At 37.7% G+C, this 25063-nt stretch overlaps 1 protein-coding gene and 1 pseudogene across 2 annotated transcripts; both read left to right on the top strand.

Annotated features, from left to right (window-relative positions):
- Positions 1-137: 137 nt before the first annotated feature.
- On the top strand, positions 138-23760 carry MASTL (microtubule associated serine/threonine kinase like). Of its 2 annotated transcripts, none has more exons than XM_027560103.1 (12): positions 138-421; positions 6222-6359; positions 8028-8167; positions 8880-8968; positions 10744-10850; positions 11044-11194; positions 12735-12907; positions 13856-15001; positions 16051-16192; positions 19561-19674; positions 19769-19870; positions 22594-23760. In XM_027560103.1, exons 1-12 carry the CDS (start codon positions 236-238, stop codon positions 22749-22751), a joined length of 2646 nt encoding a protein of 881 aa, XP_027415904.1. In that variant the 5' UTR covers positions 138-235; the 3' UTR covers positions 22752-23760. The 2 variants fall into 2 exon arrangements, with proteins under 2 accessions (XP_027415904.1, XP_027415905.1); XM_027560104.1 differs by having other exon boundaries at positions 143-421; positions 16054-16192.
- LOC113903634 lies at positions 2505-3753 on the top strand (annotated as a pseudogene).
- Positions 23761-25063: the final 1303 nt, after the last annotated feature.

Here is a 25063-nt window from a genome sequence, read left to right as displayed (position 1 = left end):
CGCCGTCAACCTGGGGCAGCCTGTGGTAGGTTCAAGAAATTCCCGGAAGCCCCGCCTTCACGTCCATCGGCTGGCGGAGAGGCGCATGGATGGGCGTGGCGTGGGCTGCGACGTAGTGACATCACTGAGTACGTGCGGCGTGGGCGGAGCCTCACTTTGAACCTAGTTGGCGGGAGTTGCGGCTCTGGAAGGGGCCTTCCCCGGTGATAGAACCTTGCATCGGAGGTGGACTGCGATGGAGCCCACCATGGGCGGTGAGATGGAGAGTGGAGGTGGCGCGGCAACAGGAGAGTGCGTGAATAGGATCCCGGTGCCAAGACCTCCCTCCATTGAGGAGTTCACCATAGTGAAGCCTATTAGCCGCGGCGCCTTTGGGAAGGTGTATCTGGGGCAGAAAGGTAACAGGTTGTATGCGGTGAAGGTAAGAATCGAGGATTAAAGAAAGCTAAAGAGGCTGGTCCTTCGGCCCTACTTCCCGCCCTCTGAACTGGACAGGCTCCAGGGCCGCTGGAGCGACTAGACTGGATGCCTGGCTCGCTGAAGCCTCCGGGTCCCGCGAGATGATTTTCTTATTTGAGGAGACAGCGCGGGCAAGTCGCTGTTGCCTCTGCCCCGCCCTTCTGTTCCCACCGCATAAACCTTAAAAGATCTAGGACTTCTGAACCCTTTTTACTAATTTGGGCTTTGCCAGGATTCAGGTTGAAACTTTAAATTAGAAATAGTTACTTCCAAATTATATTTTAACTACCAATTTAATGTAGATTCATTTCTATTTTTGTTGAGGCGTAATTGACATATACCAATTTCAGGTGTACAACTTAACGATTCAGTATTTGTCTATGTGGTGAAATGATCGTCATCATAAGTCTAGTTAGCCATGATGAAACAGCTGCATATTTTTTTCTTGTGATGAGAACTTTATCTTGCTGCTGCTAAGTCGCTTCAGTTGTGTCCGACTCTGTGCGACCCCATGGACTGCAGCCTACCAAGCTTCTCCGTCCATGGGATTCTCCAGGCAATAACATTGGAGTGGGTTGCCATTTCCTTCTCCAATGCATGAAAGTGGAAAGTGAAAGTGAAGTCGCTCAGTCGTGTCTGACTCTTAGCGACTCCATGGACTGCAGCCTACCAGGCTCCTCCATCCATGGGATTTTCCGGGCAACAGTACTGGATTGGGGTGCCATTGCCTTCTCCCATCTTAGCAGCATTCAAATATATAATGCAATATTGTTAACTGTTGTAAGCATGCTATGATATAGATGAACTTTTGACCTGTATAACCAAAAGATATCATTAAACAAACCCCACTTTTCAAGCCTTTCATTATAAATCTGGAATGTAATTTTATTTAAAGACCAAGCTGAAATATTCCTGAATCACTCCTTTATCCTTACAGTAGCATGTGCTGTGCTTAGTGGCTCAGTCCTGTCCAACTCCTTGCAACCACATGGACTGTAGCCCTCCAGGCACCTCTGTCCAAGGGAATTCTCCAGGCAAGAATACTGGAGTGGGTTGCCATGCCCTCCCTCCTCCAGGGGATCTTTGCAACCCAGGGATCGAACCGGGGTCTCCTGCAATGCAGGTGGATTCTTTACCAGCTGAGCTACCCGAGAAGCCCAACAGTAGTATATATCATTCCAAAGCATTCAAGACTCAAAGTATTCGAAGCTGTTCAGGCCACTGCTGATTCTCAGCTACTCCCGTAGCTTCAAATTAGTCACATCTCAGGAGTGAGTGATAGTAATAAAGGAGAAGCTAGTAGACTGAGTACTGATGTGGTTTCAATTTCCTGTTGGACATTACCGTGTGAACTAGCAAGCACCTCAAAATTATACTTGCCCAGCTTTGAACATGGTCCTCTCCACCTAACCACCTCCTGGATTTCTTCTCTCCCTGTAATAACACCACCATCATTCAGGCTAGGAACTTGAGTCTTTTTAACTTTCCTCTACTGCATCTGTATATCCTCTCTCTCAACTCTGCCTGTCAATTCTGTCTCATATTCATTTTTAGTACCCCTTTTATTCCATTCTCAAGTTTGCCCAAATACAGACTTAATTTTTTCTTTCTTTTTTTTCTTAAAGTACAACTTAGTTTTTAGTAAATCAAATATTGGGTAACCATTAACACATTACAATTTTAGAAAATTTCCAGTACCTGAAAACTACGTCTCTTGGTTATCTGCAGTGTCTCCCCACTTAGCCACAAGTAACTTTCTATCTCTATTGGTTTGTCTTTTCTGGACATTCCATATTAATGGAATCACACAATACATGGTCTTTTGCATCCACCTTTCTTCACTTCGTTCACATGTTTTTGAGGTTCCTCAGGCCTTCACTGGGCTTCCCTGTGGCTCAGCTAGAGAAAAAAAAAAATCCTCCTGCAATGTGGGAGACCTGGGTTCGATCCCTGGGTTGGGAAGATCCCCTGGAGAAGGGAACGGCTACCCACTCCAGTATTCTGGCGAATACTGGAGCTGTATAGTCCATGGGGTCACAAACAGTCAGACAGAACTGAGCAGGCTTCACTTTCACTTTCTCTGTAGCCCCCGCCTTCAAACTTTTCCTAACCTTTCAGACCCACCCTATTGAAATTAATTCTCCATCACTTCATATTACAAAGATTTCTTGCTTTTTCTTCTGTTATACTAAGCAGTCATTATTAGCTGTTGAAATGAAAATGCCAGTATATTTTTTCAGAAGTATTTATGAATATCTACTTTGTGTAGGATATGGATACAGTGGTGAACAAAAACAAATATGTCCTCATGAAGCTTCCAGTCTAATGGAATGATAAGGAAATCATGTTTTAGACTGGCTTTGTCAATTTTCCTCATTTTTCTTATGGGAAGGCTCTACAATTGGAATTTACAGTGTATTGATGATTTTATTAAATGCTTTAATGAATCTTTGGAAGAAATACACCTTTTTTTTCTTTGTAATCTTCCTGAGAATTGATCTCAGTGTTCCTAACTATTCAGTTTAGTGCTCCAATTTTAACATAGACTATAGTTTTGCTTCCTTACCAATTACCTTGAGACTTAAAAAGAGTAATTAGTTGTTTTCTGTAACAAAGCATCTGACACCTAAGTGTGAGTAAACTCTAACCATTTTTAAGAATTTTTCCGGAAGATGCTGCAGACCCGGGACCCAGAGAAGCTCAGAGGCGGTGAATAATAGCTCTTTAAGTCTGCAATAAAAAATGGCCTCCAATAAAACTACATTGCAAAAAAATGGGAAAGAAACAAATTGGAAAGAGTAAAAAAGTTGAAGAGTCAGAACCTGAAGAATTTGGACTGCTGTGTAGTGAATGAGAAGGTGTAGTATTTCCTGAAGTGGAAGGGGTTTACACATGCAGATAATACTTGGGAACCTGAAGAAAATTTAGATTGTCCAGAGTTAATTGAAGCATTTCTTAATTCTCAAAAAGCTGGTAAAGAAAAAGATGGAACAAAAAGAAAATCTTTGTCTGACAGTGAATCTGATGATAGCAAATCAAAGAAGAAAAGAGATACTTCTGATAAACCAAGAGGTTTTGCCAGAGGTCTTGATCCAGAATGAATAATTGGTGCCACGAACAGCAGTGGAGAATTAATGTTTCTCATGAAATGGAAAGATTCCAATGAAGCGGATTTGGTGCTGGCAAAGAGGCAAATGTGAAGTGTCCTCAAATTTTAATCGTAAATTTTATGAAGAGAGACTAATTTGGCATTCTTGTCCAGAAGATGAGATTGAATAATTGTTTGCATTGATTTTTATGTATATCTATATATATATATATATAAAATGTGGGTCTTGGTTTTTTGATTTATTAGTGTGAAGAAATAACTACATTCTAATGAAAATCGGGTTTGATATGTTTGTTTGAAGTAGTATTGGGGAAGTTACACTAGGTTGTTTTTTTTTTGGTCTGTAGCACTAGTTGCTTTGAACAAATAAAAGCTTTCTATAGTTGCTTCCTTCAGCAGAAAAGAATTTGATACCATAGTATATTATTTCCTCAGCGTTAGAGAACAGCTTTTCTAAATGTTGGGGGAAATCTCCATAGTCATTACTTAATCAAAATTTAGAATTTGCATTTCACTCATATATGCCTAAGGATCATTCTAAGTTTTTGTATGTGTATACATAAAATACATATGTAAATTGTTTGGGAGCTTTTTTTGTTGTGGTGGTTTTTGTTTTGGTAAATATATTTAAACAACAGCTTTTCATAACCATGGATAAGCCCATGTTTCTGGAATTCCATCATTTTGAGCAATATAAGAAATCCCTTCAACTTAAACTGAAAACTTAAGTCTTAACCTTTCAAATTAAATAGTTTTGTAATTAATTAGGTAAATTAAGCAATTTAAATTAGGTAATTTTTTAAAGCATCCCTATCAGAATCTGCATCCATATCTGCATATAAATCAGCATATAAATGCAGAAGCCCTGGAAGGAAAATTTTTATCACTATCAACAACCTCCCCAAGCAAATGAAAAAAGTAGAAAAATTCTGGTGTGTTTTAAATAGCAAAGCAAAACTTAGTAAAGTGGACACTTGATGGTTCCTTTGTGTGAACCATTGTTTTACAAGAAATTGAAGTCCTTTTGCTATATTTAGGAAAGGTTGTGATATATGGATGTCTCAGATTTGTTCATGGAAACCTAATCAAATAGTTTTTAAATACTGGTAATTTACGATATACAGGAATATGCCCTACAGGAATATGTCCATAGGGCATATGAGATCTTAGTTCCCTGACTAGGGATAGAACCCAGGTCCCCTGCAGCGGAAGGGCAGAATCTTAACCGCTGGACTACCAGGGAAGTCCCAAGAATGTGTAAACACACATCCTGTCCTATAGTGCTTCCTGCATTTTAGCTGGTCCCAGTCTGTGAAGCAGACTCCCTGGTAGCTCAGTCAGTAAAGAATCTGCCTGCAGTGCAGGAGACCTGGGTTGGATCTCTGAGTCAGGAAGATCCCCTGAAGAAGGAAATGGCAATCCAGTCCAGTATTCTTGCCTGGAGAATCCCATGGATAGAGGAGCCTGGTGAGCTACAGTCCGTGGGCTCGCAAGAGTCATGACTAAAGCGACCCAGCACAGGAATAAATGAGCAAACTTTTCTAATCTACACTTGACCTGCATGTTTTTTCAAACTTTACCCCAACTCATTCCTTACATGAAGGCTCAATTTTCTCAGTATTTTGGGTTACTAGTTGAGCAGAAACCAAGAAAAACAACTTTGTAGTAATCAGAATGTTATTCAACTGTGTATTATTTACTTTATTGTAAATACTGATGAACAGTGGTCAATAGTTTTATATTCCTAAAAAAAAAAGAATTTTTCCAGGGGGAAAAAAGTACATTCTTTCTCTATTTCTATCCATCAAGGAACCAAAAAAAATTTTTTAATGGATTGGCCAATTATTTCTCTATGCCTACATTCCTGATTAAGTAAAAGTCACTCAGTCGTGTCCGAGTCTTTGCAGCCCCATGATCTGTACAGTCCATGGATTCTCCAAGCCAGAATACTGGAGTGGGTAGCTATTCCTTTCTCCAGGGGATCTTCCCAACCCAGGGATTGAACCCAGGTCTCCCGCATTTCAAGCGGATTCTTTACCAGCTCTGCTACCAGAGAAGCCCTACAGTCCTGCTTATCTGGGAGCATATTAGGAACTATTTTATGACTTGTAAGAACGGCAGAAGTGAAGAAGTGAAGTGAAGTCGCTCAGTCGTGTCTGACTCTTTGCGACCCTGTGGACTGTAGCCTACCAGGCTCCTCCGTCCATGAGATTCTTCATGCAAGAATACTGGAGTGGGTTGCCATTTCCTTCCCCAGGGAATCTTCCCGGTCCAGGGATTGAACCCTGGTCTCTCACATTGAAGGCAGATGCTTTAACCTCTGAGCCACCGGGGAAGCCAAGAACAGCAGAACAGAATTTATTTTCTTCTTACTGGTAGGGTAGACGGGGACCATTTGCTTACATCTTTTTTCTTCTCAAAAGGGATGTGATACTTTTACCACTTGATACCAAGATGAGAGGTTCTATGTTAAAGAAAGTTTTATTTTCACTAGCTGTTTTCCTAGCAGAGTTTCCTGCTGGCAGTGTGAGGGCCAAACAACATGTCCATGCTTTCTCTCTGGTTGTTTTCATGGTGGAAACTTGGAAACCTGAGACCACTCTGCGATAAAAAATAAAAAACTATCTATCTGTTGTCACATTATGTTATACAGGTTGTCAAAAAGGCAGACATGATCAACAAAAATATGACTCATCAAGTACAAGCTGAGAGGGACGCGCTGGCCCTAAGCAAAAGTCCTTTCATTGTCCATTTGTACTATTCCCTACAGTCAGCAAACAATGTCTACTTGGTGAGTAAATGACATGTTTTTCTTCATTCAGGAACCACTAAACCCAGTGACTTAAGAATTACTGTCTTTGGGTTCAGAGTACCTAGGTTTGAATTCCAGCTGTTGAACTTACTAGCTTTATGACCTTGGCCAAGTTACCTTACCAGTTCTATTTGTTAAGGTTCTTCAGGGAAAAAGAACAATAGGGTGTCTGTGTCTGTGTGTATAACGGGGGATTTACTTTAGGGAATTGTCCTTCATGGTTGTGGCAATGGCAAGTCCAAAATCTCTGGGGTAGGCTGACAGGCTGTAGACCCAGCGAAAATTTGATGTTGCAGCACAAGCGTAAAGGCAGTGAAGAGGCAGAATTCCCTCCTCTTTGGAGGAGAAAGACAGGATCCCTCAAACTTTTTTCTCTCCAGGCCTTCAGCTGATTGGATAAGGCTCTCCCACATGATGGAGGATAATCAGCTTTTACGCAGAGTCTAATGGTTGAGATGTTTATCTCATGTAAAAAATACCTTAACAGCAATATTTAGATTGGTGTTTGACCAAATACCTGGGTGTCATGGCTTAGCCAATTTGATGCATAAAATGAACCATCAGGCCTCAGTTTTCCCCTCTGCAAGGTGGGGATAACAATAGTACCTACCTCAAAGGTTGTTATGAAGTTCCAATAGGTTGATATAAACCTTGTAGAACAGTGTGTGGCACATAGTGCTAAAAATATTTCCTAAGTAAAGGATGCATAATAGAAATACTGCATAAAGTTTGATGGGTAATAAGGAAATGATATTAGGAAGTGGTGGATTTGGGATCTATGTACTTAGCAAGTTGCTTGCTTTTCACTGAACATGACAGCTTACACTCTTAATTCTAATGAGGAATTTGGGTAGGGGGCAGGAAGAGGTGAGGATGGCAGGTATTTTGACTTCCAAGTTCTAGAGGTTCATGAGGAAATAATCAGATGTTGTGGAAGACCATTCTGTGCCCCACTCCCAGTCCCACCCACTCTCCAGCAAATAAAAAGAAGAAAAATTATTCCAAATTAAAGGAGACTAAAGAGATATGGTAACTAAATCCCATGCATGGTCCTGGCCTGGGAATGAGGGACGAGGAGAGAGGCCGTCAGGAACAATATGGAATTATCAGAGAAATTTGAATACAGACTAAACAGGTAATAGCGTTATTTTAGCATTAAATTCCATGCATTTTAAAGATTAATACCAGTTGCTAATGTTGCCTTATTTAAAGTATTTGCATAAAAATACATGCACATAATGTATTTATGTTAATGTTGTTAATAACTTATGTTTATTATGTAACATAATCATGTTAATGATTAGCATAAATAAGTATTGTTATATTCATATATGTGTAGAAGAAGAAAGCAGATGTGGCAAAATGCTAATGATGGGTGAAAATAGATGAAGAGTACATGAGAAATTATTCTGTTCTTCATACCTTTTTGGTAAGGCTGAACAGTTTAATTTAAATTTTAAAAAGTGTATGGGGAAAAAAAAAGTGTATGGGAGCATGAACAAACCTGGTATTGATGTGTACTCAGTGACACCAAGAAAATGTCTGTTACAGAACCATGCTAAATGTATAATCATTAATGCTCAAATAAGATATTTTTAAGTAGTCATATTGGTTTTATTTCACAGTATTTCTATTTCATTTTGACAGGTAATGGAGTATCTCATTGGTGGAGATGTCAAGTCCCTTCTGCATATCTATGGCTATTTTGATGAAGAGATGGCCGTGAAATATATATCTGAAGTTGCACTGGCTCTAGACTACCTTCACAGACATGGAATCATTCACAGGTAATGACTGACTTTTCTCCCAACTATTACTTAAGCACAAGTAATCAAATTATGTATTTACTATTTGAGTCTTAGATATTTGCATAACCCCCAATATATGGGTTATCTTAAATTTAGTAGTAATTTGTGCGAATTTAGAAATTTCATCAACTCTTTCATCTCCCTGCGTGTGTGAATGTGTTGCTTTGTCCATGGATATCCCATTTTATTGTGGAGAATATTGACTCTTTTTTCCACTCTTTTAGCTGTACATCATGCAAAAGTACAATAGTTTATAATCCCAGCTGATTTACAGTGCTTTCCTGTGTTCAAAGAAAGGTTAAGTGACTCTTTTTGATTAAGGCTTAATCTCACACTCTCTTAATCTCACAGAAAGAGGTAAATATGATTTGACCTGGTTTGAGGTTTATTTTATTTAATGAAATTTATTTTACCTAATGAAATTTATTTTAATATAATATCTAGTGAATAATGCTGAAGATAATCTAGCATTAAATATTTAACTCCTTTATATTCAGATATTCAAATTTTAGTTTGCTTTTTTTTTTTTTAAGTTTGCTTTTGAGAGTTCTTTTCTGTACTGTCAAAGCCACCAATAAGAGACAATAAATAGGGTTTGATTCTTCTTTAACTTTCTGTTTTTTTTGCTGGAAATTTTAAAATCAACACTAGCTCTTTTTTAGTTATCTGCTACTTGTCTTTTTATGTGCAGGGATTTGAAGCCAGACAATATGCTTATTTCTAATGAAGGTCATATTAAACTAACAGATTTCGGCCTTTCCAAAGTTACTTTAAATAGAGGTAAGAAACATAGCAAGTAAGTACCTTTTTAAAAGTCGAACACATTTTAGACACTACCATTTCATTAGTTTATATTGTTTTCTGTTAGTTAAAAATGAATAAAATGGCTTTGGGTGTGTACCCAGCAGAAGAATTACTGGATCATATAGACCAAATTCTATTTTTAATTTTTTGAGAAACTTCCACTGCATTTTTCATAGTGGTTACACAGTTTTACATTTTACAGTTGACCAGCAGTGCAGCAGTGCACAAGAGTCCCAATTTCTCCACATTCTTTCCAGTACTTCTTATTTTGTTTTTTGATAGTGGTCATCCTAACGGGTATAAGTTATATTTCATTGTAGTTTGGATTTGCATTTTTCTATTGGTTACTTATGTTAAGTGTCTTTTCATAAGCCTCTTGGCCATTTGTATATCTTCTTTAAAGAAATGTCTATCCAAGACTTTTATTCACTATTTTAATTAGATTACTTGGATTTTTTTTGTTACTGAGTTGTAGTTGTCTTTATATTCTGTATATGAACCCCTTATTAGATAAATAATTTACAGATATTTCTCCCATTTTGTAGGTTGTCTTTTCATTCTGTTGCTTGTTTCCTTTGATGTTCTGAAGTTGGTGAGGTTTGAAATAGTCCCATTTGTCTATTTTTGCCTTTTTCCTGTGCTTTCAAAGTCATAACCAAGAAATCATTGCTGTAGCATTTTTTAAATTTGTAAAATATATTTTAAGAAGTTTATTGTGGTTCCTACAAGCTTCCCTTGTAGCTCAGTCAGTAAAGAATCTGCCTGCAGTGCAGGAGACCGGGGTTCAAACCCTGGGTTGGGAAGATCCCCTGGAGAAGGAAATGGCAAACCACTCCAGTATCCTTGCCTGGACAATCTCATGGACAGTGGAGCCTGGTGGGCTGCAGTCCATGGGGTCACAAAGAGTTGGGCACAACTGAGCGACTAATATTTACTTACAGTTTCATCAGTGTGAGGTATAAGTGAAGTTTAAATTCAAACTTTCGACCTACATTTTAAAGTCTTACACCACATACAAAGTATTACACTTCTCTTACTATTTTTGATATCTAAAGAAAACTGTACAATATTATGTGTGAGTGTTGAATCATTTTACAGTGTTACACATTGAAAGCTGATAAAAATCTGCATTAGTTTCCATCTTGCTTACATAGTAAATTAACATGAGTGGTCCATAATTTGTATTAATTCCTTAAATTGATTCTGCTGTTGTTGTTTAGTCACTCAGATTCTGTTATTGAAATTTATTTTGTATTCTTAGTACATTGATTCCTCTCTTAACTGTTTTCTTTTTACCACCTACTTTTGTAATGCTTTATTTACCAAGAATTATTTTGTTGGCAGTTAGGTAACACTCTTGTATTTATCTCTTTTTTTTTAAGTTTATTTTTATTATTTATTTATTTTTACCTTTTGACCCCTTTCATCCATTTCTTCCAACCCTTAATGCCACCTCTGGCAACCACAAATCAATTCTCTGTATCTATGAGCTTGATTTTTTGTTTTGTTTTTTAAATTCTATATATAGAGAAAGCATATGGTATTTGTCTTTCTCTTGTCTGGTTAGTTCTACATGTTAACTGTATAGCATGATGGTTTTCCTGGCTGTGTTTGTCTTGCACAAGCCAACTTTGTAGTTGATGTTAATAATGTGGAAAGTGGGGCAAAGTCCAGAACAAATAATTGTTGACTTTAGTCAATGACAGATAAAGTTTTAAAAGAATATCATATACTTTTCTTTCCATACATAGATATCAACATGATGGATATTCTTACAACACCATCCATGGCGAAACCTAGACAAGATTATTCAAGAACCCCAGGACAAGTATTATCTCTCATCAGCTCTTTGGGTTTTGTAAGTACTCGATAAGAAAAAAACTCACATGATATGCCCTAACATGATTGCCATTTACACGAATTCAAATATTAAGCATGTTGCATTACTTCAGCAGTTCATCTACCTAGATGTCATAACAGTCTGTGCGTTTAGGTGGTGTTTTTGTGACAACAAATCGTAGCATTTGTTTTTGTCTTCCTCTTTTTCATAGCACACACCAGTTGCAGAAGAAAATCACGACACTGCAAATGTTCTTTCCACTCAAGGATCTGAAACATCACCACTTTCTCAAGGACTAACTTGTCCTATGTCCGTAGATCAAAAGGACACGACTCCTTATTCTAGCAAGCTACTAAAATCATGTGAGTATAAAAGAAAAGGTAGTATACTCCATTAAATGTGCCCTTGAGGAACAAAGTATTTTACCATTTTAAAATTCTGAGTATCAGTAATTTTGAAATGCAGACATTCAGATAGCCTGTGGATTTGCTCTGTTTTGTCACCCAAGTGCCATTTCTGACCGGGTTTATTGCAGATCTTTGTTGTTGTTGTTGTTGGCTGCACTGGGTCTTCAATGTTATGCACAGGCTTTCTCTGGTTGCAGTGAGCTGGGGTTATTCTGTAGTTGCTGTGTGTGGGCTTCTCATTGCGGTGGCTTTTCTTGTTGCCGAGCGCAGGCTCTAGAGCCCTCGCTTAGTTGCTCCACAGCTTGTGGGACCTTCCTGGACCAGGGATCGAACTGGTGTACCGTCCATTGCAAGGTGGATTCCTAACCACTGGACCACCAGGGAAGTTCCTGTTGCAGATCTTTACATCAACAAAATAAAATGTCAAGCTAATTTTTCAATTAGCTGCAACACTGTAATGATCATTGGGTGAATTTCACTGTACTGAGTCTATGGAAATCTTAGTGGAGAAGATATAGTAATACTGTGTGCCTTTATAAAATGATTTCTAAAAGGTTCTGAAATAAAATCAAGATGATATAGTTTTAGTTATTACACAATAAAAGACAAAAGTCAAAAGTAAAGGAAGCAAGTGGAAAATCTGTATGGCACTTAACTTCACCCTCTAACTTATCAACAGTGGACAGTTTAGTTCTGTGCATGCGTATTTTCTTCATCTTAGAAATGTGAATAATGATCCTCTAAAGAGTAATTAGTGTTCGTTGTTTTCATAGATGCTATTTGTTGTGAATTTGGTCCTCAATTCTGTATATCTCTTGGATGGATAGATAGACCGAAAGGAAGAATTGCCTCCTTTTTACAAATGAGAACAAAAGAGTCTCACTTTAAGTTCAGGAGCAAAAAGTTTTAGCATCATTACTTGTTTCTAAGATACAGGAACTTGTATTATATAGATGGTGCTGCTTTCTGGCACTGGCTCACACTTAGCAAAGTCACTATTATTTCTTTTACCCAGTAGTATAAAGAAGTCCCTATGGATGTATATAATTCCACACTGGTAAGCATGTAAACCTCAACATTAAAATAAAGCTCTGGTTTTAACTAAATACAAATTGAATTGAGTAAGAGTAGTCACATTCCAGCCTTTTAGCACACCCAGATTTAGCCCATCAGTAATGAACCTTCATCGAGAAAAGTTTCAAATTGGATAATGGATATTCAAAATGAATTTTCTCCTAATTATAAATTTGCTCCCTGTCCTGATTTCTACTTTATAAATACTGAGTTTTGTCTATTAACTTTCAGAATAGTACTTGTTTGTCAAAACAGCCTGAAGCTATCCTTGTAGACGAGATAATGTTTACATAGAAATAGTTCTGATACGAAATATTTACATACTACTTACTTAACCCAATTACCTGTAAAGATTCAGGATTCACAGGGAAGTAGGAAAGATGTGACATAAGTAAGCCTCGGTGTTTTCTCTTCCCCACAGGTCCTGAAATGGTTGCCTCCCACCCCGGGATGCCTGTGAAGTGTCTAACTTCCCACCTCCTCCAGTCTAGGAAGAGGCTGGCAACATCCAGCACCAGCAGTCCATCCCATACCTTCATATCCAGCATGGAATCTGAGTGCCACAGCAGTCCCAGATGGGAAAAGGATTGCCAGGTCAGAGTGCCACTCACCTTACCCAGAACCAGCTGTGTGTGATGATAGAAACACTTGACACCTTTTCATACAAGTTCTATAAGGACATGAAACCGTTATGTGAACAGCAGTGAAGATACTCTTCATTTTCCTGTATATTCTGTCAAATTCTTTTGCAGTATTTCATTTCTCATTCAAATGTGAATTTATTCTTGTTCAGTATATGAGATTACAATTGTTTTTATTTTTTTTTTTTTAATTTATGTTTTGGTCATACTTCGAGGTATGTGGGGGTCTTAGTTCCCCAATCAGAGATTAAACTCATGATCCCTATATTGGAAGCATGGAGTCTTAACCGCTGGTTCACAAGGGAAGTCCTCCAATTTTTTAGTTTTTGCAGTATATTAATGGTAAATGTTTGGCTTCTAGGCATCTAGATGGAATTCTTTTTTAAAATTCTCTACCCAAACACAGACATTAGATTGTTGAGTTTTTTTAACCTTTGTCTTATTTTATAACTTATACTACCTCCTTCTATAACTGTTTACTGCCAGTTTATCACTTAATGGAATGGTAACTCTTCTGAATCAGAAATAACTTCTAGACCACAAAGGTGATACAGATGTGTCTTTAAAAGTGTCTATTCTAAGGAGATTGCTTGCCAAGTGAACAGATACTGAAAGTTATTTTACTTAATTTATGTATTCTATTCTGGGCTTTTAAAAGCTATTAAAGCTGAGAGGAACTAAAAATGTGATAACCTTTCCTATATAGACTGTGGATAAAATGTTAGATTAGAATTATATTAATACCCAAAGGAAAAAATCTTTCCACTTGATAAAATAAATTGGACTCTATTTGCTCCTTAATCTCAGTAATATGATTTTCTTTATTACAGTGGCTAAGTCCTAATCACTGGGCCACCAGGGAAGTCCCCTAATTTTTAAAGTGTTTTTTCCTCCCTCTTAGGAAAGTGACGATGCAGCAGGCTCTACGATGATGAGTTGGAATACAGTTGAAAAGCCTTTATGCACAAAATCTGTAGATGCCATGGAGACCAAAAGTTTCAATGAAAGGGATCTTGAGTTAGCTCTTTCTCCCATTCACAACAGCAGTGTCGTTCCTGCCACTGGAAACTCTTACGTTAACCTTGCTAAAAAATGTTCTTCAGGGGAAGTTTCTTGGGAAGCAAGAGAACTAGATGTAAATAATATCAACATGACTGCTGACACAAGCCAGTATTGTTTCCATGAGTCAAATCAGCGGGCTGTGGATTCTGGTGGGATGACTGAAGAGCACCTTGGGAAAAGAAGTTGTAAAAGAATTTTCGAATTAGTTGACTCCAGTCCTCGTCAGGGAATTATACCAAATAAAAAAAGTTGCTTCGAATATGAGTGTAGTAATGAAATGAGAGATTGTTATGCAACTCAAAGGACAGGCTTCGCATTTGAAGTCCAGGACCTTAAGCTGTTGGTATACAGAGATCAGCAAAATGACTGTGTGAATAAGGAGAATGTGGGCAGTTCTTTTACTGATAAACACCAAACCCCAGAAAAATCACCTGTCCCGATGATAGAGAAAAACCTTATGTGTGAGCTGGATGACGATTGTGACAAGAATAGTAAGAAGGACTACTTAAGTTCTAGTTTCCTGTGTTCTGATGGTGATAGAACTCCTAAAAGTATTCACATGGACTCCGATTCATCTTTTCCTGGAATTTCCATCATGGAAAGTCCCTTAGGAGGGCAGTCTTTAGATCCAGGTAAAAACATCAAAGAATCCTCTTTGGAAGAATCAAATATTGAAGACCTACTTCCTGTATCTCCCAGCTGCCAAGAAAGTACCTTGCCAAAAGGTGTTGAGTGCCCTACCATCCAAGACAGCAATCAAAAAATGTTGGCTCCTTCTTCAGAGGTCTTAAAACCATTAACCTCTAAAAGAAATGCTGTGGCATTTCGGAGTTTTAACAGTCACATTAATGCTTCCAATAGCTCCGAACCTTCTAAGATGAGCATCACTTCTTTAGATATGATGGATGTTTCGTGTGCCTATAGTGGGTCATATCCCACGGCTATCACCCCTACTCAGAGAGAAAGATCTGACATGCCGTATCAGGTATGTTACCACTGGACACTCCATGCTGTATCAGGTGTGTTATCACTTGCTAATGTGTGGTCCTCTAGATTTTGGAAAATTAACTATGACACTGACCTATCAGCTGGACTATATAATATTAATCAAATGGTCTTGTTCTGCTTATTGGGAATCTGTGGCTCTGTGGAGGTTTTACAGAAAGGTGAAGCGGGTAGCAGTGTTTAGCATTTTTAATTCCAGTGCCTCCTTCATTTGTATTGTCGTGCATACTTTCACATATTTACATTTCACATGTTTACATATTTACAATCACATTTTCACTTGATCACAGTAACTCTGAGATACAAAATTAAAATCCATCTACTTTACTGCCTTCTAAGAACATATTTAGATGATCTCTTTTCTTTGTAGAAGAGAGTTGAAAAATAAAAATTTTTTTTTCCCCTAAACTATTATCTTTTAAAACCCAAAGTTTCTTTTTTTTTCTTCCTTTGGAGAGACATCTTAATATAGAAAGTGCACACCTTGAATGTAGGGTTACAAGACTTGAGTTTTCTATTTAGAGCTTAGTGAGGGACTTAGAAATTCTTACCCTCAGAGCCTGTGTCTGCCACCTGTCCTGCTGGTCCAACAGAGTCCTTGTGAGATGACAAAATATCTTAAAAACATAAATGCCAATTGGCACCAAAGGTTATTTGCATATAGTTCCATCTTATGCATTGTCCTAGTAATTCAATCATTTTTCAGCTGTAGCCTCCCTCCAGGACACTTTGTAAGCTTGTATTGATCCATCCTATGAAGAAATTTTTCTCATGGATTTTTTTCATTGTTTCTTGCATATCCAGATCTTACTGAAATAACTGGTGTTAGCTAAGCAATTGAATTGCATTAGTATCATTAGGATTTTTTAAGTAAGATGTTTCATAATTAGTTCTGAGACCATTTCCAAAGCTGATCAAGGATTTGACTATTTTTCATGCCCAGCAGCCTTGCTTTTCTTTGGTGTAAGCATTTCTGTTCACTGTGAAAGGAATGAAGGTATTTATTGTGCCTTAAACCCTTGAAATTAGCAGACCCCAAATCAGGTCAAATCAGAAACTCCATACCGAACTCCAAAGAGTGTGAGAAGAGGGGCAGCCCCAGTGGACGACGGGCGAATCCTGGGAACGCCAGACTACCTCGCACCCGAGTTGCTGTTAGCCAGGGCCCATGGTAAGGCGCATGCGTCTTGAATTTTTGAAGTATCTATCATTATAGTTTCTTTTGAGATAAATTGTGTTAAATTTCTTTGGAACTTAGATTGCCTAAAGTAAAACAAGATGAGATCATGCAGTACTCTTTTTCTCACATACATGGCATTTATTATAGTAAATAAAGACACACAGCCATTCATCCTCAGCCTGCTGGTTTAGTCTCAGTGACCCAGAGAAGCCCCACCTTCCACCGCCTCTACTGTCTTTGTTCTAAATGTCTTCCCAGGTCTATTCTTATCTGGTTTCAGGAATACAAAATTGGTCCTGTGCTTCTGTTCGGTCTGTAGATGCCTCTTCCTGTTCAGAGCCTGCACTCACTATACCCTCAGCAGAAGGGTCCAGCCAGAGAGGAACCATCCCTCAAAAAGCAACTCAGAAATAAAAGTTCCTCTGGGCACTTAACTAGTTTTTGGACATTGTCCCTTTTGCTAAGTCACAGCATTGCTAGCTCATTTCCTGTATTATCATTTGTACATTTTCTCAAATCAATACAGTATGAATGGAAACCTCAGATGGCAAGGTTTACTTGATAAAATCTTGCCACTGTTTTAGTGGCAAGATTTTTATTTACCATAGCTAGCTAGTGAAATGTTCTAAAATTTTTATTTCCCATAAAAGTAACTTGACACATAGTTTCAAAAATAAATAATAGAGAGCAATTTGTCATTTTAAAGACAACAATAACAGTTCCCTGCTCTCTTAACTACTAAGGGGAGTTAGGGACCCCAGCCTGAGTTTCCATAGCTTCTTCTTTTAATACATATGCTTGTTTCAGCTCTCTTATATTTGTAGTAAAATTACCTGAATTATTGCTCCCAGAGTAGGCTGTTTTCTACTTGGGATAAGCTCTCTTCTTCATCTGTTATCTCTTGTATCAGGCACACTACCTGGTTTCTAGTTCAATTAATGACATAATAATGAACTTATAACTTTCAAACAATGTACCTAACTCCTGTTTTCTTACATGCAGGATTTCTGACTTCAGGTGAGTGAATTTCTGCATAAAGGAACGTGGCAAAGCACATTTATCTGAACAGTCAAAGTCTAACTAGATCACATTGCATGAAAAATTTTTCTTAATTTAAGCTCACTTATGAAATACAAAATGAGCTTCCCAGGTGGCGCTAGTGGTAATGAACCTGGCTGCCAGTGCAGGAGACGTAAGAGACACAGGTTTGAACCCTGGGTTGGGAAGATCCTCTGGAGAAGGGCCCGACAACCCACTCCAGTATTCTTGCCTGGAGAATCCCATGGACAGAGGAGCCTGGTGGGCTACAGTCCATGGGGTCACAAAGAGTCAGACATGACTGAAGTAATTAGCATGCACACAGCGTGTACATGTTTATCTTTATCCCATGAAATACAAAAATGAACTGTCTTCTGAGCAAGAAGACATCCAGAGAGATTTCTCTTCTCTGTGAAAACAAGTGTTGGCATGTGGAATTTTTTTTATTTCAACTGAAGAAATAGGCTTGATAAAAATATTAAAGTTAATAGCTACAAAAGGGCTTGAATTTTCTAAGCCTTTCATTCCATTATTATTAGAAAACAGAGAGGAATTAACAGTATTAACATACAAATTACAGACGTGGATTTTAAACTAGAAAGCCAATCATGTAAAACAATTCTGTTTTATAGTTCTAGCTATTTATTTTATAATTGATAATATATCACAATATGTGATCTTTTTAGACTCTGACTCAAGTGTATGGGTATGTATGACATATCCATGGAGAAGTCATGTATGTTTCTGACATGAGTACATTTTTGGCTGAGCTGGCAAAAGGGTCCTAATTTCTAACCTAAGTAAAATAAATTAAAATGCAGGGTTTTTCCTGATTTCCTCCTACTTTCCTATATTTGGTTATCTAATCTGTTGAAATAATTCTTTCTCAGTGCTGCTTAAAAGGCCTACTAATGGAGGTGGTTTGTGTATTTTTATAGTGATTACAATAGAGATAGAAGCCTGTAGACTGTTTGTACCTTGTGTTCCATAGGAAAAATGGGATCATGTGGCTTGCAAATGGAAAGGTATTCTAAATGCATGCGATTATTTTTTCTAATGGCAGAGTCCACAACGCTTTTCTATTGTTTTTTGTTTTGGAGGCTTTTTTGTTTGTTTTTCTACTTGTTTTAAAATGAAATGGTATTTGCTTAACCACAGTAGTGAATTTTGTGAAACTGACTTTAAAGAGTTAATTTTCAGACAAATTAGTTCTAGACTAGAATCTCAACTCTAAATTTATATTGAAGTTAATCATTTTTGGACTGAAATTAACTTTCGCTTAGGAAACATTTTGTTCATTCGTAGACATAACTAAGCAAAAGTAAAAACCAGATTATAAGGTCTTGTTTAAACATCTAAAAAAAAATCTTTGTAGGGTATGCCCTCGTGGTCTAGTGGTTAGGACTTGGTGCTTTCACTGACAAAGCCTGGGTTCAGTCTCTGATTGGGGAACTAAGATCCCACAAGCCTCATAACACAGCCCAAAAAATAAAAATAAAAAAACATCTTTGTATAGAAATGATGCTTTCATTGAAGGTTTTATTTAGAAGTCAGTTTTACCTACTTATTAAGACTTATCTTCTAATTCCCTCCTCAAGCTATAGTCTAAATGGGTTTTTTTGTTGTTGTTAAACTAATTTGTCCCCCTCTGTCCTTAAAAAGAGTATAGCAACATTAAAACACCCTGTAAGTAAGGCTTCCCTAGTCACCAGGTTATCCTCCAGTTACCATTAATATTACCTACTCATCTCATTCCTTTGTAAAACAAGTAGATACAGAGTCATCCGAATGTTATTATTTCCTGATCTGAAACTGAGGAGTACTCTAATTTTAAAGAATAACTTTTAGATTAAATGCATTTCTTCGTTGTGTTTTAGGATTTAGCACAAATAAGTCTCCAGGATATTGGAAGTAATTAATAAACGGCAAAAGATAACTTTAACTTTTTTTTTAATAGCCACGTTAATTGTTAATCTATATTCAGGACTTCCCTGGAGGTCCAGGGGTTGACTCTGCACTTCCAAATGCAGGGGGTACAGGTTCAATGCCTGGTTGGGGAACTAGGATACTGGATGCCACATGGTATGGCAAAAAAATTTTTTTAATAAAAATAACAAAACTACTATTTTCCAAGAAAATAATTACCACACTGCCTAAAGGAAGGTAATTTGGGGTTTTATACCTTAAAGAGCCAGAGGGAAACCTTAGGAAGTAAGTCTTTGGGCCTTCATTGTGCCCAGATAAAAACATATTAATGTTTTAGTTGATCAAACATTTGTAGAAAACGCTTGCAAGTTCAGCTGCTTCTTCTTAAATTCCAGGTCCCGCAGTAGACTGGTGGGCCCTTGGAGTTTGCTTGTTTGAGTTTCTAACAGGAATTCCCCCTTTCAATGATGAAACACCACAGCAAGTATTCCAGAATATTCTGAAAAGAGGTGATTCTTTTTCTCCTATCTATGAAGATAGATTCATTTATCTCTGTGTATTGTTCCTTTGACCAATGATGAACATGTTAATTTGTATCTGTAGATATCCCTTGGCCTGAAGGTGAAGAAAAGTTATCTGATAATGCTCAAAGTGCTGTGGACATACTCTTAACCATTGATGATACAAAGAGAGCGGGAATGAAAGGTAAGGTTTGGAGTTAGTCACCAAACCGTGGTGACTTTACCCTTGATTTGCTTCAGGGATGAATGTTAATAACATCAAGTTCTAATATAATACTACTGATAGTCTGACAGCTAAACTTAGTTGATTTTAAACTTTCAGTTTATTTTTGCCCTCTCAGTATTCATTGATATATTTGTCCTTACTCAGAACATTAAAATTCAGTGCAATCAGGTTGCAGTCTTGAATTTCATTACTCTCAAGCAGGTTCTCAAAACAATCTCATCTTGTCAATGTCTTTAAGTTTTTCAGAGCCTGATAAAGTTAACCATCAACTAATATAGGAAATTCTTTTAGTCAAAACTTCCTGTTCTGTGATTTCTTACTGCTTCATTTCTGACATTATTGATTGACAAGTATTTTTATGTACTCTGGCTCCTTGTTGCATTATCTTCACAGCTAAGATGCCTCAAAGACGACAAAATGGGCTCATCGTGACCCATTCAAAGGTTTTTTCCAGTACTGGAAACTCGAATGAATTTTAAACTCCAATTTTGAAACTCCAGTAAATCTCATTAGTAGTTGCCTTAAAATTCTTTTGTCACACGGTATAGATAGAGACGGCTAAGCACTTATGTCTCAAAATACACTTCCATGTGAAGTACGATATATTAGGAAAATGGACTTTAGCAGTATGTCATTTGTATCAACTTCTAGTTTTCCCTCTAATCAGATCAGCAAACCCTATAGAGTGACTTCTAGGTGTCACTGTTGTTACCTGAGGCACTGGAGGTAACCTAGGGATGAACCAGACTGCAACTCCTGTGCTTAAGTTCTAGAACTACATTCTAGTGAAAAGACAAGAAGTAGACAAATACAATCATAACGCCATCCAGTAGTGACTACACAAAGAGAGAAAGCAGAGAGGGTACAAAGTGAAGGCAAGAGATTTATTTTTTAGACTGGATGGTCACGAAGATTTCTGACAAGTGGAGTTTGAGCAAACACCAGTGTAAAGTAAGGATGCAGACCTTTGAAAACTGAGCTCTGAAAATTGCTTTAAGGGACTTCCCTGGTGGTCCAGCGGTTAAGACTCCAAGCTTCCACTACAGGGGCCACGGGTTCAATCCCTGGTCGGGAAACTAAGATCCTGCATGCCACATAGTGTGACCAAAAAATATTAATAATGAAAATTAAAAATTGCTTTAGCGCAACAGTTCTCCTCGGGAATGATTTTGCTCCCCAGAGAACATTTGGTGTTGTCTGGAGACATTTCTGGGTTGTTACAGCATTTGGGGTCATCTAGTAGGTAGAGGCCACGGGTTCACTCAGCATTCTACAATGCTCAAGGCAGTCCCTACAACAGAAAATTATCTGGTCCCAAATGTCAATCATAACAAAGTTGTGAAACCGTTGTTTAGTAATTTGCTTAGCACATTCTTACCAGACCTCAGATACTGTTCATTTGTTCAATGAATAGTTGACCTAGTAAAGCAGACAGGGTTATTCTTCAGTTTAGTTAATCTTAACCTAGATTAGACTTCCTTTGCAGATGCAGCTTAAATAAAGAGATACAATGAGAGAATCATGAAACATCGTATCACATCCAATATTACAAGTAACTCTAAAGTAACCAATGCTCAGTTATTTATTTTGAACAGTTGAGACAAATTCTCTAAATGTGAATTACTGTTGCTATTTTATCGTTTTTCCTACCAGTCTTTTAGTTTATGGTAAATCCAACATATACACATACTGTTTTTCCAACCCACTAGCCCCAGCACAGACACACAATTCCCTACTGTCTGCGTAGTCATCTTCTGATATTTTCCTCAGATTTGATTGCTCTTTTGGTTTGCATACTGCCTTAATTGACACTTTTTTTTTTTTTTTTTGCCATCTTTACTGTTGCCTGATGAAGTGAATAGTTGAGGAGAGGGGACCTATGTCTACCAACTGAATACCTGTGTGACCAAAAAAAGCAAATTCTTATTTTAGTCGACAGAGGAAAATGTAGTGAAGATGTGATTTTGTAAGTGGAAGTCATAGACTCAGATGTGCCCATACTGCTGGGTGGCCAGTGTGTTGTAGAGATGAAAGTTAGCGAAATCAAAGAACCAGGAAGAGAAAGAATGTGTCAGAAGTGTCATTGGTGTGTATGCTGAAATTAGCAGGAAGGATAAGGATGGAGCACAGGGAAGACAGTGTGGGAGTGGAGGATGACCTTCCTGCTGAAGTGATGTAGGCGGGCGATGCTGAGCTCCAAGCAGTCAGCAAGGCCTTGAAATAAGAAGTGGGGCATTAATCACTTAAGATCAGTGATGGAGGAACAGGAAGTAGGCCAGGTTCCCTTATCTCGTGAAGTGTGGGATTCTTCCATCAGGTACAGGCAGTGAGAAAGAGAGGCTCCTGTTAAGGCCAGTCATCATTCACTCTTTGGACCGATTCAGACAAGGCACCTGTCATATGCCAGGCGATACACAGAATAACATAGCATGTGCTGTTGGGAAGCGTGTGGTTGAAGAGAGGGATGTTTTTAAAATGTCTCTGAAACGGGCATAGTAAACCAGGGCAAGGTCCATGTGAGACAGTCTCTCCTCGATGCCTGTAAAATATTGGGTTAGCCAAGAAGTTCACTTGGGTTTTTCATACTATCCAATGGGAAACCCAGACGATCTTTTTGGCCAACCCAATAGTACTTTAGTAATGGTGTCATAATATTGTTTTGTTTGATATTTTTTCCCAAGAGCTGAAACATCATCCTCTCTTCAGTGGTGTGGACTGGGAAAATCTACAGCATCAAAAAATGCCTTTCATACCCCAACCAGATGACGAAACAGATACATCTTATTTTGAAGCCAGGAATAATGCTCAGCACCTGACTGTATCTGGATTTAGCCTTTAGCTTTAATCTATTAAATTTTTCCCTTTAATCTAACCTTGCCTTATAGCATGAGCTAGCATAATTACATACACCTTAGTACTAGATTGATCTAAGTGGGAAAAATCATTATTTTACCTGGATCAGTGAGCTTTTCATGTGTGTTACAGCTTCCACAGCATTAAGAAGGCTATCAAGAATGTAATCAGTAATTTATCTTAGTCCCAGAGTTGTAAATAGATCTTCAAAGCTTTTTTCATCTTATTTATTTTGTTATTGCACTTTATAAAAATTAATGTTTCAGTAAAACTGTTAGAAATATGACCTCTTTAGAGAAAGAGTAAGCCTCGAGCTTGATTTTCTTTCTCATCTATTCATGTCGGTCTACCATTCATTTGGTGTTAATACAACAAAACATTATAATATAGTTTTATTTTATTGTAATTTATCTGTACTTGATTGCCTGCAAAAGCTGTAGTCTTGAGGGCAATCATATAAAGCTACCATTGTGACCTCAAAAATGCAATTGGAAAATTCCTTCACTCAGTACTATAACTCCTTATGGGAATGAGAAATAAAAGGATTAGGGTTTTGCCTCACTTTGCTATGAATGCAGTTTTGTTGCGTTGGCTGCTTCTGGTGCTTTCTCTACAATACAGATTACTTTAAAATAGTAGTAGAAAGCTTAGGTGAGATATACTGTAGCAATTTTAACAGCTTGTTCAATTTTAACAAAAACATGATGGTTTACATTTTTAAATAATTCATTTAAAACATAAGCAGCATTACCAGAATAGCCTGTTTTTTTAAAAAAATAACTTACTTTCACTTAATAAATGTAATTGTAAGATACTTTGATACATTCTGTCAACATCACTCTTTTCAATATAGATACACTAAGATTCAGCTTCACAAGTCATTTCTTAAATTCATTGAGGTTTTCTGCATACTTACCCACCAAAAGAGAAAAACTCAAATTTAAATGTACCATGTGTAAATTTTCTGTTAATATATTAAATACTGTTGCTCATTTTGCAAAATGGCTCAAGTGTTTTTACTTTCTATCAGCATCCTGTTATTAATGTAGTTGACAAAGATTAAAACTGTTTAGAACTGTTGCAGCGAAAGAGACACTGTAATAATCAGTGCCATGTAACTGAATCCATGATTTAATGGTTTTACTGAGCTTGTTCTAGCAATGACTACCCAGGTTTAATCCTCCTAATTGTCACCTTTTCTAACAAGAATATGTTCAAAATACAGTTGTTAAACCTTAGTTTAATGTAAATTACATCTTTCCCTTAAATTAGGTAAAAGCTAAGATTATCCTCCCATGGAATTTTCTAGTAGTAGAAAAAACAGTGGTTTTGGAATCAAGCACAAATGGTTTAAACCACGGCTCTGTCACAGTAAAAAGCTGTAGGTGGGTTAAACTCTAATCATCTACCTGTGTTGTGTAGAAAGGAGCTTCCCAGGACACCAGTCTTACCAGGAACTTGAAACATTAGTGAAAGATCAGGGGAGATGTGCAGTGAACCTAATTCAGAAGAAGTGCCCATAAGTGGAAGAGTTAAGAGAAGTGTGCTGTTAGAGCCCTAGCAGGTGCAGCAATGGCCACCTGGAATTCTGCATCCTGCAATGGTGTCTGTTGGGACCAAGTTATTTATTATCTAAACTTAAACCTTTGGGGATTCCCAGTGGCTCAGTGGTAAAGAATCTGCCTGCAATGCAAGAGCTACAGGAGACACAGGTTCTATCCCTGGGTCAGGAAGATCCCCTGGAGGAGGGCATGGCAACCCACTCCAGTATTCTTGCCTGGAGAATCCCATGGACAGAGGATCCTGGTAGGCTACAGTCCATGGGGTCGCAAAGAGTCAGACATGACTGAAGTAACTTAGCACGCATGCAAACCTTTAAGACACCTGTCAAGATGTTCTGGGTTTAGATACTCATTAAGAAAAAACTTGAGACAGAACAAGAATGAAAAAAAAATGGAAGTGTTTTGGCAACTGTGTGGATGTGTGTGTCTTTAAAGAACACAGATTGCTCTGCCAGTAGAAATCTGTGCATCCATTACTGTGTATAATTTTTATTAATTAAAAATAATTTTCTCCCCACTTACACTAATTGTTAAACAAATACAGAAAATGCATTTACTTTGGTGTACCTCTGTCAGAATCAAATAACACGAAGTACATAAATACCAAGTACAGACTCAAATAACACGTTAAGTACATTAAATGGTATTTAATAAATGATCACTATGGCGCTAAGTACCCTACTACTCAGAATATTTGTCTTAATTTGGGGTTTGGGAAATAGTCGCTGTATAAAAC

The sequence above is a fragment of the Bos indicus x Bos taurus genome, chromosome 13 (assembly GCF_003369695.1).
Source record: "Bos indicus x Bos taurus breed Angus x Brahman F1 hybrid chromosome 13, Bos_hybrid_MaternalHap_v2.0, whole genome shotgun sequence".
Classification (NCBI taxonomy): Eukaryota; Metazoa; Chordata; class Mammalia; order Artiodactyla; family Bovidae; genus Bos; species Bos indicus x Bos taurus.
The sequence above is the reverse complement of the archived record's forward strand: the minus strand, read 5'-3'. Positions and strand labels throughout refer to the sequence as shown.

What these genes read in the sequence shown, in the direction of transcription:
- MASTL (XM_027560103.1), top strand. Translation starts at nt 236, where the DNA reads ATGGAGCCCACCATGGGCGGTGAGATGGAGAGTGGAGGTGGCGCGGCA. An exon ending in GATGGGAAAAGGATTGCCAG is followed by an intron (nt 12,908 to 13,855) that starts GTCAGAGTGCCA and finishes CCTCCCTCTTAG; the next exon opens with GAAAGTGACGATGCAGCAGG. An exon ending in GATCTGACATGCCGTATCAG is followed by an intron (nt 15,002 to 16,050) that starts GTATGTTACCAC and finishes CCTTGAAATTAG; the next exon opens with CAGACCCCAAATCAGGTCAA.